The 14,974-nt window shown below is 33.0% G+C and overlaps 1 protein-coding gene across 1 annotated transcript; it reads right to left on the bottom strand.

Moving 5' to 3' along the window:
* Positions 1–1,129: 1,129 nt before the first annotated feature.
* Positions 1,130–2,648, bottom strand: LOC105051124 (uncharacterized). Its single transcript, XM_010931424.2, has 2 exons — positions 1,816–2,648; positions 1,130–1,573 (listed from the first exon to the last, which is right to left on the bottom strand). The coding sequence occupies exons 1-2, from the start codon at positions 1,919–1,921 to the stop codon at positions 1,260–1,262; spliced, it is 420 nt and encodes a 139-aa protein (XP_010929726.2). The 5' UTR covers positions 1,922–2,648; the 3' UTR covers positions 1,130–1,259.
* Between the last annotated feature and the right edge of the window lie 12,326 nt (positions 2,649–14,974).

Genomic DNA, 14,974 nt, shown 5'->3' with positions numbered 1-14,974 from the left:
TTTCTTTTTTACTTTCTTCCTTCTTATCTTTTTTTTCTTCTACCTTTCTTTTTTTTTCCTTTCCTTTTTCTTTCTTTTTCTACTCCCTTCCTTTCTTTTTTTCATTTTTCTTCTTCTTTCCTTTTATTTTTTTTATTTTTCTTTCCTTTCCTTCTTTCTTGTTTCTTCTTCTCTCCTTGCATGGATGGTTTCGGTGTCCCAAGCTTGTCTTGATCCGATTTTCCCACAGAAAAGGGATGGGACGAGATGATTGGGATGCCTCCTGTATATAAAACCTTGTTGCTAGATATATTGGCATGCTATTCTAGAGTTTGTTATATTGTATTTCTATTTATTGTAATATAAATTAGTATGCCTTTTGGGCTAGTATGTTGGTTTTTGTTCACTATATCTGATCTTGAATGCAAATACTATATAAGATTCATGAAATATTTTCAATATTTACTTTTTTGTAAAGATTAAATATAAATGGTAGCCTCCAAAAAAGAAAGATTGAATGTAAATGCTATCCAAAAAAAATTATTGCAATGTTTTCTATATTCAAGTTTCTATACTTTTGCTATTTGATATATTAAATAGGTTGGATCGGATTGGGCTTATAGGTTCTATTTTAAATAGGTTAAACAGGTCAAGTTGGATTCGGTTGGACCAACAGGTTGCCTATTTATTAAACATGTTAAATAGGTTGGGTTGAATCAAGTTGGGTTAACAGGTTACTTATTTAATAAATATGTTAAATAGATCGAATTACATTACTTATTTATTAAACATGCTAGATTCAGATTGTAAATTCTGACAGGTTTAATAAATAGGTCAGATTTAGGTTTAGAATTTTTTGATCCGATCTGCATCTTATCCAACTCATTTATGACTGATCCCATCCAATTGCCATTCCTACAATTGACCCTATATCTACTAACATGTATCCGCCACTGATCTCTGGTATATTGCAATAGCAGATGGCTGGTATATATATATTTCATATCCCAGTTATGTTGAAAACATAAATAATCTACATCCATGTATAAGATCACAAAATTGTAGAATAGAGGAGGAAAACAAGATGCTTAAACGATAGAAATTGGATCACCACGAAGATGATCCATATCATTACTTTTCTTACATGCTGTTAAGGATTACATCAGAACTGCTTGGGTCAGAACCAATTTTATTTCTTCTTGCTGTTCTAAAAAGAAAAACAGCAATCTTTCTTTCATTCTTTCAATGATAAGCATGCAATTAGATGGCTCTACAATTCATTAGCAATTAATTGTAAAATTATCGGTAGGAAGTATTTGATGGCCTCTATCAAAGGCATACTGAAACTTGAATGTGGTCTGGCTCGCAATGGGCTGCCCATCATGCAAAAGGTAGGAGGTGCCATCTTCTCTAAAAACTTTCGGGTCAACTGGCATGGAGCTGCTAAATCCATCTGCACGCAAGTGCACATTTGACACTGGACAGCGGCATAGATTTTTCACTTGCACCTCAAAGACAAAATCAAGGTTATGCCTTTCTCCAGTGTTGATAGTCTGAACCTGAATATCTGAAGTATCGCAACGCTGACTTTCTCCTACCATATTCAGCAAACAATATTAAAGGTCATTATAATTTTAAATGACGGCATGCTATATGATGTTTAACACTGATGGTGCATTGTACATTGCCGTCCTCAAATTTGGATGAAATTGTGGAGGGCTAATATTGGTTGGTAATCAACAATATGTCAGACTATAAAATGAAGAATTACAATTGACAGGTACTTAAAGTTTGCTGAGACTAGAGATAGAGATGGGAAGGATATCAAAATAGTACCTGTGGCAAAGACGTAGAGCAAGAGTATAGCAAAGAGAAGCTTCACAGAAACCGCCATGGAAGTTTGGGATTGTTTCTTGGAGTTAGAAGGGATGAAGAGCATCATCTCATTTTGTATTATTTATAGGGGGAATGGGCGTCTCCATTTCAGGCTGATATTTTGGGAGGAGATCCTCTGATTGTTGGCTAAGATTTCATGCTATTTCGTGATATGCCATCTATGTTATGGACTTTTCTTTTCATGCTTTAAGATTGCGTTTCCCTATGTTTAATCTACTAAAAATTGTGAGAAATTTTATATTATTTAATATGTTAGCCTGTGCAGCTGTGCTGCCTATGTTTTATCTGTTAATAATTTGTGGGAGATTTTGCATTATTTGTGGGACATTGCCTGTGTAGCCTTTTGAGCCTGAGCTGATGAAGTTGCCCAATGCTGTACAATGTACGTACCAAAAAAAATGCTATAAAACTTTAGATTTAGAATAGATGAATTATAAAAATCAAATAAAAAAATTAAATTTTTTATTTATTTGCAGGATCTTCTTCTACATTTTTGTCATAGTTACCTTCTCTCATTAGTATCATAATTAAATATGTCCTTATTTATTTGCAAGTGGAATTTCTAATTTTTCTATGATCTCACCAAAAGAAAATATTCTGTTGGATTTTTAATTATTTATACGTATTGGTATTTCTAATTTATTTTCTATTATATACCTTTCTTTACATATTTGTAGCTGGTTTTAATTTTTAATTTTTAACTTTTGTTAGAAGTCTTGGCTTTTTTTATTGATCTGTTGCCCTAATTGCAATTAGATCAAAATTTCTTCTAAAGTCGGAACTTTTGCTTTCATTTTCTTTATTTGTATGCAGAACGGATTCTAGTTGAGGTGCATTTCAGGATTAAAAAGAATAAATAGAATCTAGATGGAATACTCAAGATTTCAAAGCTCACAGACGTATATAGTATAGATTCATTGATTACTGATTTCTCCTGATATCGTACTGATTATGGTTAAAGATTTATAGTATTAAGTGGTTTTTCTATATTAAAATTATATTTTTCATGCTTTTGATAATAACTTTTTAATTAGTATTTGATAAAAAAAATATATTTCACCAATTTGGACATATTGTCCTACATTTTTGTGGCTCCAAAATGTGGAATAGGCAGTGGTGACCAGGCACAAATCTTTATTTTTATTCAAAGTTTGGAATCTAGATATGCATCTATTTTTTTTGGTAGAAAGTGGATTAGTTGGCTGAACTTAAGCTCTATGAATTATTAAGGAGATCTGCTCAAGAAATAGAAATATCAAAAAGAAAACTTGGACAGGATGAGGGAGAAGGGACAGCAAGCATAGCAGATTTGGATGGATTGAAAGAAAGAAGAAAAAATAATGAAAAAGTTAGAATTAGATCATCAAAATCAAGTCTAATCAATTAATACGTGAGAAAGAAGATATTACCTCTAAAATCCAAGCGAATTGATGAGCTTATTTAGTGGGCATAAGTTAGTAACTTAGCTGGCAATCAGTGTCCCACCAAATTCAGTGTTGTATATGAAGGGAAGTATGATAGGTGATGTGCATGCATTTTTAAAATTTTTACAGCGGAACATATATAGATTAAATAATTTAATCTATAATGAATGCATAGATCAAATCTAAATCACAATACAGGATCTATAACATGGATTAATATGCATGTATGTACTTCTCAAATCTAAAATTCAACAAGTACAAGACATATCTAATCTATATCTAAATCATATCTAAATATTGATTGAATATAAAATTTTATACCTGAGTATAGGTAGCAGATCATCACATTCGAAATCCATAGTAGATGGTTCTTCATGATGCTTGACAGCCGCATATGCGTCCGGCCTCTACGGGTATCCACACAAAGCCCTTGTGCTAATCGATCTCCCCGAGAGTGCTAGCTCGCAAGGACACCATCTTTTGGTTGATCTAAGAGAAACATGATGGAGATGAAAAATAAGGAGACTCTCTTCTTTTCTTCCTGGATTCATGCATCTGATCTTTACAATAGAGATCAAGAGAAGAACCCTTTCTTCCCAATTTTCACGCATAAGAGAGAACCTTTCTCTCTTCCTTTCACACCCTTAAGAAGAATTTTTCTTCTCTACTTTTTTATGATAAAAATTAAATTTAATCTAATTTTTCATACTGAAAATCATATAAAATTTTGAGATCTAGAAAAATCCAAAAGGGAGATCCAAGAGAAGAACCGTTCTTCTCTTTTCTCCTCCCTTTTTCTTCTTGATTTAGAACTCAAGGAAGCCCGAAACGTCTAATTAGATTTTTTTGATATTTCTTCTCCAAATTTTCATATTGAAAATTAAATTTAATCTGATTTTTATCTTGAAAAAAAATAGAAAAAAAATTTAGAAGAAGAACTCCTTCTTCTTCAAGGCTGCGCACAATAAAGAAGATTCATTTTCTTCCTTGATCTAAAAACTTCAAGAATCCCCAAACCAAATCAGTTTTTTTTTGATATTTCTCTTCTAAATCAATATGTTAAAAATCAGATCTAATCTGATTTTTATCTTGAAAAAAAATAAAGAAAAAATCTGAAAGAAGAACTCCTTCTTCTTCAAGGTTGTATGCAAGAAAGAAGACCCTTTTTCTTCCTTGATCTTTCTTTCCTTGGGAAGAACTTTTCTTCTCCAATTTTCTGCTGTATAACCAACAGAAATACCTCTCTTTGATGCCCAAAAATCTGTAAGAAAGGATTAAAAAACATACCAAGAAGAAGAGGAAAAATAGGGTGTTGGCATGTGGGATGTTAGGGCATCCAACTCTTGAACGCCCCCTTCCTCCTTTCTTTTTCTTTTTCTTTGGGGTGGCCAAAAGGGGAGACTTCCCTTTTTCACGAGGTGGAAGAGAGGAGAGGGGGCGGCCAGAAAGAGATATAGGGTGCCCCTTTGATTTTCCATAGAAGACTAAAGGGAGGCGCTATCTCATTTCACGCGGATGAAAGAAAGGGGCGGCACTTCTTTGGGGCGTGGGATTTCTTCACGGTAAAAATTTGGGGCATGGAGATTAAATAAATCACATGGGTTAGTTAGGTTTAGTCATATTCCAAATATAATTCAAGATCTTAGTCAAATTTTAACTAATTCTTGGACCCAATTCTAATTAACTTAGAAATTAGTTATAACAAACTAACTAGTTGGATCCTAGCCCAATTATTAGGCTCCAATTGAATCACAATTAGTTAGATGAAAACCCCATTGATCCAGGGATTGATTCTTGATTGATTCAGAAAAACTATTTGATAATAAGGCTTGATCTAATCAAGCCTATTATCCAATAGAATTTGATCCAATCAAAGTATATTATCAAACTAATTTCGTTAATTTGATTTTGTATCCCTGAGATCAATTGGAGAAAGTTTTGTAATTGAACAGGCTGCATCCAATTAATCCAAATCCAATCTAATTGAATCCAATTCAATTAGATCTAATCCAATCTCCATTGCTCAATCAAATTGAGCTAATTAACAATCATATTGTTAATTAATTATTCCTCTAATTTACTAACCATTAGTAAATAATTATTACAACCTTTGCATAGGATTAATTATCAATCAAATTGATAATTAAACCCTTCAACGATTTATAATCATCGATCAGTCATTTGATCAGACAGGTACTTCTATGTGTGTGACCCCATAAGTTTGAACCTAAGCTGGTAGCATAAGAATAATTCTTGTACTAATCGATGTTACCATCTAGCAATAGGATCCGACGTCCGCATAGACTGAATGTATGCCTAGCAACACTTTAGAACCCATGTAGATATAGTTACTGTATAATTTATCCCTTTGACACTTGATGCTCAAAGATGACTTTGGGTTAAACTGTCAACCCAAGAAGAGGGGTCCACATTGTGTCTCAACCTCAACAATCCTGTGACTCCTCACTAAGACTACTTTGGTCAAAATTTTGTTGCATTGAAATACAATGATGCATTATCTCTAATTTTACTTGGAGCGGTCAATCCCATCTTGACTCGCACTCAGACTTTATAAGTACTTGACTGTACCTAAAAATCTTCCGTCATCGAATTAAAAATTCAGATAGTCCGATATTAAAGCACAGTGAGTTGCTTGCAAGTCACCGAAATAGTCTCAGGTCCGAGGGACACATATACCCATATCCCATCAGAGCAATCCTTGATAACAGAGTGCTTCGAAAGTGGTCACGCTCAGTAAAATGTACTCCTTACTCGTATGCCGTATTCGTATCACTACACGTCTTGGTTAAGAGGACAACCAACTAATATGACATACAATGATCTATACTCGATATTATTATCATCTTTGTGATAATTGTATCATTTGGTCGCGAGCAGGATTTAAGAACCACATGATAAATCCTCCTTTATCATTTTGAAAGTAGTTCTAAGGATTTCATCATAACATATGAGTTCTATTTTAGAAGATATATTTTTTATGATGAATCTGCCAGATAATATTTATCATTTTATAATTCATATACTTATATGAAGCACAATCATCTATAACCTCGATGATTGATTTTAGAACATATTTTTCAACAACTCTTACTTGGACTAAAGCCAATCAGATTGGTATTAAATATCCATCTTTCATTTTAGATCATCGAACTCATTAGATCCGATTGCTCTAGTCAATAGGTCGGTCAAGTTCTTCTTTCAATCGATCTTCCTAAGGTCGGCTTTATTTTGATCTTATCGAACCAATTGATTGCAATGCAGAAAGTGTTTAGTTCACAGATAGAGCATCAATTTTTCAGCTGGAGCTATAGCTCTAGTACTGCTGTCAATACAACAAAATTGGACCATCGATGGAGGGTGCCTCTCCAAACTCGCTAATGAACTTTCATAACCAAATAACTTCTTTACCAGCATCAAATACCGCAAAGAACTCCATATCACAAATAAAATTTGCTACTAACTATTGCATGGAACCTTTCTAGCATATTGCTCTCCTTTTAGGATAAAAATATAATCTGACACAACTTTGTCATTTCGATCTGACTAAAAATTAGAATCAATATTCTATAGATTTTAAGTTAGACTCTCCATAAACGAGTCATTGGTCCTTAGTATTTCATAAATATTTAAGGATGGTTCTCATAACTTTCCAAATCTTTATGGAGAACAGAGATGACAACCAAACTTTTATTCTCTGTAATGTAGGAATGTCATTCTTAATTAAGAAAATTTTATCTCAAACAATACGAAGAATAATTTTACAGAACTAATAGTACATTTGTACATACAGGATTCTGTTTCATTCATAATGAAACTATACATTCAAAATGTATATTCCAACTTTGAGAAGTTTGATTCAATCTGAATGGATTTGAGGATTGTCACAAGAAAAACTTTTCATCATAGTCAACACTACAACTTTGATGAAATTCTTTGGCAATCAGACAGAATTAATAGGTCTACACCTTTCTGTCTGTGCCTCTTATCCATCTAAAATCCACTCACACCTTATGGGTCTTACCACTTCAGGTGAATTAACGAATGTCTATACATCGTTGATCTTTGTGGACTTCATTTCAGATTTAATAGCTCCAAACCACTTCTCAAGGTTAGATCCTTGTATTGCATCCGTATGAAAGATCAAATCTTCATCTCAAATTTAGAACCGAAGTATCTATTTGGCTGATACGGTACTCTACTATATCTATTTAAGGATGCCTTTATATCGAGTTTTAGATTTGATCTAATCAACTTCGATTCTGTTGGTTTGTATTAGAGTTGGTTCTTCTACCTATCAAGCTTCACCAAGCTTGCTCTTAACGGCATTAGTTCCTTCATCAAAAATTTTTTTTTTCAAAAAAAAAACCTTAAGATTCATGAACATCTCATGTCCATTAGGAAGGTAGGAGAAATATTTTTAAAATAATATTTATCAAACCAAGATCCAAGCTAATCGATTTGTGAATATTTCACATAAATTCGATACCCCAAATCTTAAGGTAAGAGAGTATCGAATTACCCAAGTCCATATCTCATATAGAGTTTTGATGATCGATTTGCTTGAAACGTTCTCGAGCACATATCAAGTAGTCTCTAAAACATGACCTCAGGCAGGCCAGCAAACCCCATAGTGGACCGAACCATATCTAACAAGATTCAATTTCTCTTTTCAGACATCTTTTTAAATAGTGATGTCTCAGAAGAGGTCCATTAAGAGAGAATCTAATTTTTTTCAAGACATGTCAAAACTTACTGTAAAGGTATTCACTTCATCAGTCAAATCGATGAATTTTATTACTCTTTGCAGTTCATTTTCTTATCTCATTACAGAATCATTTAAATATTTCAATTGATTTGGATTTATGCTTCATAAGCAAGACATACCCATGTCAAGATAGATCGTCAGAGATTTTAATGAAGTAATAAGCCCTCTTTTGGCATTAATGTCTATGAGTGTAAATACATCAATATATATCATAACTTAGAACATCGCTGGCTTATTCATCCTTTCCAATAAAAGATGAATAAGTCAACTATACCAAAAATAGACTTCAATGATATTGTCTAATTTAGGATGCCAGTCAAATGTGTACACTATACTAACAGGCTATGATACTAAGTTTATGTCATTTTTAATTGTCTACTCATTATTGTAGTATCATTCACAATGATATTACAATAATCATACTTATTAACACTATTAATAAGATTGGATAAAGATGACAATCATTTAAAATGACATCTTTAGGATTGAAAATAAGTTCGATGATTCCTAATGTTAAGACTGGAACAGACTTTCATATCATACATTCAGGAGTCTCTAGCCATTTTTAAACCTTCTACTATCCTGAAGTCTTTTGTAACTATTTGCAAATATGACTTTCACTATCGGTATCCTATACCTAGATAGTAGTATTACCAATCGAGAAACTTCAAGGAGTTATTACATAACACCTTGATCAGCAATGATTTGTTGATTTCTCTTTTAAGCCTGTTTGGATTAATCTGAGACTTCTTGATTAATTCACTCAAAAAATTATATTCAATTTTTGATACTGGCTATCGAAGTTAGGTCTGATAACGTTGTCACTGTCTAACAAAGCGATAATTTTCTAGCCATTTCTAAAAAGAGAATAATTGACCTTTAGTATATAAAAAATTTTAAGCCGAAAGACTTGAATTTTAGTCTAAAGATTCTCTCACTATTTTATACGAATTTATAGCCTCTATTTTCAATTCGAAGAATTACCTTAATTCTTTAGTGGGTACTAAAATCCACACAGACTATATACAGGTCTGAGTATGGCTCGGCCAACCTATATGCATCTACGGATAGGTTCTCAATCAATTATTTCTCTAAATAATTTTTAGTAATTAATTTTATCTCAAATTTTATTTTAGTAGGCAATGGGCCTCCACTGAAAGTCCTGGTTAGGTCCTACCATTAACATGAACCTACTCAATGATTCTAACTAATGAATAATCAGATCCGAGTATGGCTCGGTCAATCCAACTATTCATCAGATAGTACAATAGAGTCATCATATGATGAATAATAATTCTATCATTCAGAGAAACACCAGACGGATAGCACCTGCAATGTCAATCTGAAATAATAGACCCATCACCATTCACCTTAATGGGAGGCTATGATCTAGTTATCATCATAACTAGCTTATTTTATAGACTTAATAATTTAAAAATTTTGGTTAATATATCTTAGAGGACATCAGTTGACCTACAAGTCATAATTCTCCCACTGACTTTACCAAGTCATGAGAAGCATTAGTAACTAGTTGGTCCAACCAGCATGTCGTAGATCCTCCCACTGACTTTATCAAGTCATGAGAAGGATTAGAGACAAGTCGGTCTAGGGCATCTAAATCAGTCATACTGATTAACTTGAACAACATGGGTCAACTTGAGTCACCTGGTGATCTAATCAGCCTAATGACTTGGGTTCAACCTTTGAGCCTGAATCAAAGTCCATTTAATTTGATCAAAGATATGGACTTGATCAACTACAACTATTATTTTTGATCTAGAATATCCTTGATCTAATCTAAATTAACTATTGGTTAGATTGAATCAACTACTCTTTTTAGTCCATTAAGTCTTTGATTCTAACCTTAGGTCTAACCCGATTAAAAGGACCTGATTTGAGCTATTCCATGCCTCATATTTTATGCAATGTTATTAGATCTTTAATTATAATTCTAAATCTAAAATATATTTCTTAATTCTTAATTAAGTATAGCATCAATATGGGTTAAGGTTATGAAATAATTTCTTATGTAAATCTTTTATATTAAATTATAAAACTTTTAGATCAAATCTAAATTTTCATGATTTTCAATCAAAACAATTTTGATGAATCAATATTAGATATAACTAGTTTCTTCATAATTTGTATCACATACAACAACACCTAAGATTTCAAGATCTAAGATTTTGCAAGAAAGTAAGTTTTTTCTTTTCACTTTCTTCTTCATGGGACCTCACAGTGGCACCCCTACATGCCATGAAGAGCACCCCATTGAATGGGAAGAGAGGGTCATGTAACCCTACTTACTTCTATGACAGGACGGCTTGGTGATTACCCAATCCGAGTACTTTGCTACTCAGAACATCTAATCTTATTCATATATCATATATGCAAAAATTTAGATCAAATCTAAATTGTATTAGATCTGATTTTACAATAGATCATATCTAAAATCAGATCATAACATATCTCATGTATTGCTAAATCTAGATTTCAACTTTACATGCATATATGTTCATGTCATAACGAACCTTCACTCTGATACCATTTGAAGGGAAGCATGATGGGTGATGTGCATGTATTTTTAAAATTTTTATAATGAAATATATATAGATTAAATAATTTAATCTATAATGCATGCATAGATCAAATCTAAATCACCATACAGGATCTATAACATGAATTAATATGCATGTATGTACATCTCAAATCTAAAATTCAGCAAGTACAGGACATATCTAATCTATATCTAAATCATATCTAAATATTGATTGAATATAAAATTTTATACTTAAGCAGATCACCGTATTCAAAATCTGTGATAGATAGTTCTTCATGATGCTTGACAGCCGCACACACGTCCGACCTCTACGGGTATCCACATGAAGTCCTTGTGCTGATCGATCTTTCCAGGAGTGCTAGCTCGCAAGAATACCATCTTTTGATCGATCTAAGAGGAATATGATGGAGATGAAGAATAAGGAGACTCTCTCTTTTTCTTCCAAGATCCATGCATCTGATCTTTACAATAGAGATCAAGAAAAGAATCCTTTCTTCTCAATTTTCACGCATAAGAGAGAATCTTTCTCTCTTCCTTTCATATCCTTAAGAAGAATTTTTCTTCTCTAATTTTCTATGATGAAAATCAGATCTAATCTGATTTTTCATACTGAAAATTACATAAAATCTTGAGATCTAGAAAAAATCAAAAGAGGGATCCAAGAGAAAAATCGTTATTCTCTTTTCTTCTCTCTTTTTCTTCTTAATCTAGAACTCAAAGAAGCCCCAAACACCCAACCAAATTTTTTTAGTATTTCTTCTCTAAATTCTCATATTAAAAATTAGATCTAATCTAATTTTTATCTTGAAAAAAAATAAAAAAAAAACTAGAAGAAGAACTCCTTCTTCTTCAAGGCTGCGCACAAGAAAGAAGATCCATCTTTTTCCTTGATCTAAAAACTTCAAGAATCTCCAAACCCAAATCAGATTTTTTTTGATATTTTTTCTCTAAATCTATATATTTAAAATTAGATCTATTCTGATTTTTATCTTGAAAAAAATAAAATTTTTTTTTGAAAGAACTTCTTTTTCAAGGCTGCACGCAAGAAAGAAGACCCTTCTTCTTCCTTGATCTTTCTCTCCTTGGGAAGAACTTTTCTTCTTCAATTTTTTATTGTATAACCAGTAGAAACACCTCTCTTTGGTGTCCAAAAATCAGCAAGAAAGGATTAAAAAACATACTAAGAAGAAGAGGAAAAACAGGGTGTTGGCATGTGGGATGTTGGGGCGTTTGGACTTCCCCTTCCTCCTTTCTTTTTCTTTTTCTTTGGGGCGGCCAAAAGGGGAGACTTCTCTTTTTCAAGGGATGGAAGAGAGGAGAGGGGACTGGCAGAAAGAGATATAGGGTGCCCTTCTGATTTTCCACGAAAGACTAAAGGGGGGCACCATCTTATTTCACGTGGATGAAAGAAAGGGACGGCACTTCTTTGGGGCATGGGATTTCTTCATGGTAAAAATTTAGGGCATGGAGATTAAATAAATCACATGGGTTGGTTGGGTTTAGTCATATTCCAAATATGATTCAAGATCTTAGTCAAATTCTAACTAATTCTTAGATCCAATCCTAACTGACTTAGGAATTAGTTATAACAAACTAACTAATTGGGTCCTAGCCCAATTATTAGACTCCAATTGAATCACAATTAGTTAGATGAAAATCTCATTGATCCAAAGATTAATTCTTGATGGATTCAAGAAAGCTATGTGATAATAGGGTTTGATCCAATCAAGCCTATTATTCAATAGGATTTAATCCAATCAAAGCCTATTATTAAACTAATCTCATTAATTTGATTTTGTATCCCTGAGATCAATTGGAGAAAGCCCTGTAATTCAATAGGACTGCATCCAATTAATCCAAATCCAATCTAATTGAATCCAATTCAATTAGATTTAATCCAATCTCCATTGCTCAATCAAATTGAGCTAATTAACAATCATATTGTTAATTAATTATTTTTTAATTTACTAACCATTAGTAAATAATTATTACAACCTTTGCATAGGATTAATCATCAATCAAATTGATAATTAAATCTTTCAATGATTCATAATCATCGATCAGCCATTTGATTAGACAGGTACTTCTATGTGTGTGATCCTATAGGTTCGAACCTAAGTCGGTAGCACAAGAATAATTCTTGTACTAATCGATATAACTATTTAGCAATGGGATTCGATATCCGAATAGGTCGAATGTATGCCTATTAATACTTTAGAACCTATGTGGATATAGTTACTGTATAATTCATCCATTTGATACTTGATGCTCAAGGTCGACTTTGGGCTACACTGTCAACCCAAGAAGAGTAGTCCATATTGTGTCTCAACCTCAAAAATCCTATGACTCCTCACTAGGACTACTTTGGCTAAAGTTTTGCTGAATTGAAATACAACGATGCATCATCTCCAATTTTATTTGGAGCGGTCAATCCCATCTTGACTTGCACTCAGACTTCACAAGTACTTGACTGTACGCAGAAATCTTTCGTCACCGAATTAGAAATTCGGATAGTTTGATATCAAAGCACAGTGAGTTGCTTGCAAGTCATCGAGACAGCCTCAGATCTGATGAACACATATACTCATATTTCATTAGAGCAATTCTTGACAGCAGAGTGCTCCAAAAGTGGTCACGCTTAGTGAAATATACTCCTATATATCATCCGTATGCCGTACCTGTGTCACTACACGTCTTGGTTAAGAGGACAACCAACTAATATGGCATACAATGACCTATACTCGATACAATTATCATCCTTGTGACAATTGTATCATTTGGTCACGAGCAAGATTTAAGAACCACATGATAAATTCTTCTTTATCATTTTGAAAGTAGTTCTAAGGACTTCATCATAACATATAAGTTCTATTTTAGAAAATATATGCCTTATGATAAATCTGTCAGATAACACTTATCATTTTATAATTCATATACTTATATGAAGCACAATCATCTATAACCTTTCTCGATTGATGAGCTTATTTAGTGGGCATAAGTTAGTAACTTAGCTGACAATCAGTGTCCCACTAAATTCAGTGTTGTACATTCTACTAGTCATATGAGAAAGTAGTGACTAGATGTAGTTGGAAATAATTAACGTGCCAAAGGCAACCTTTTTGTGGAGGCTCATTTTATTGCAATAAATTCCATTATGTGTCGGAACAAATCTGCTATGATCAAAATAAAACAATAGTAGCCAACTATTGATCCCATAAGAAAATGCTAATGCATATAGATGATCAAACAAACATATATAATATATCTAATGATAAATTACAAAAGCTAGGCATGTCTAATCACCAAATGGTATCATAAGGTATCATCTTGCCGTCTAAATATCACCATTTTATTAGCATTCCATTAAGAGGTAGTCAGGTGTTGGTGTAATATAAGAGTAGGAATCTACCTAGCCTCTGGCATGAAGTTTTGACCTAACCAGAGTTTTTAGATGGATTGGTGTATTCAGTAATTTAACTGCACATACTAGATTTATTTGCAAATTGCTTCTAAAAAGTTGAGTCCTTGTAGCATTGAAACCAAGTCACCTGAGGGAATATAATTCACTAGGTCGATCTCAAATACCTTCCATGCCGATTAACCTGAAATTATGCAGAATGCATCACCGAAAGAGAGTTTACAAATGTTCCCAATACAACTTCAATTGTAGCTTTTCAAGGTTTTCTTGATTCCATTTTGTTATTGGCAGGTATGCGTGCGTGTCTACGTATATTAAAACAAAAAAAAAAGATTATAAAGAAAGAATGGGTAGTATGCTCGGAGAAAAAAAGAATGGTAGAAAAATACTGGTTGAATTGAGAAATTGCATCAGATATGAATGATATACAAAGACATGATCCACTAACAGTAAGCTCCTAGAAAATCTTAACTACTTGCAGAAAATCCTACCCACAAAAGGATAGGAATGGAATTATTTGATTTGGTAAACAGAAAAATAACTTGATAAACAGAAAAACAAATACAAGAAAATAGCTACCAGTAAGACGCACTAATTTTTGACACTCCCCCTTGGTACATACTTCCGATCAATAACTCCAAGAGCATCTCTAAAATTCTCAAACTTAGACTTTGCTAAAGCCTTTGCGAATATGTCTGCTAGTTGATCAGTTGTGAAGATTCCCTTCAGCTCAATTTCTTGATTCAGCACCTCTTCTCGAATGTAGTGATGGCAAGCTTGATGCAAGCTTGGATTAGATGCAAGCTTGATGGCATTTTCATTGTCACATTTAATCTGCACAGCATAATTAATTTTGCACAGCATATCTTCCATCAAAGCTTTCAGCCACATACATTCTTGTGCAGCCATTG

The sequence above is a fragment of the Elaeis guineensis genome, chromosome 9 (genome assembly GCF_000442705.2).
Source record: "Elaeis guineensis isolate ETL-2024a chromosome 9, EG11, whole genome shotgun sequence".
Classification (NCBI taxonomy): domain Eukaryota; kingdom Viridiplantae; phylum Streptophyta; class Magnoliopsida; order Arecales; family Arecaceae; genus Elaeis; species Elaeis guineensis.
Note: the sequence above shows the minus strand (reverse complement) of the source record. Positions and strands in the feature narration are given on the sequence as shown.

Bases quoted from the DNA above. Each gene is read 5' to 3' on its own strand.
- LOC105051124 (XM_010931424.2), bottom strand. From the start codon at position 1,921: ATGATGCTCTTCATCCCTTCTAACTCCAAGAAACAATCCCAAACTTCC. The intron at 1,574-1,815 runs GTACTATTTTGA...TGAATATGGTAG, and splicing joins GCTCTACGTCTTTGCCACAG to GAGAAAGTCAGCGTTGCGAT.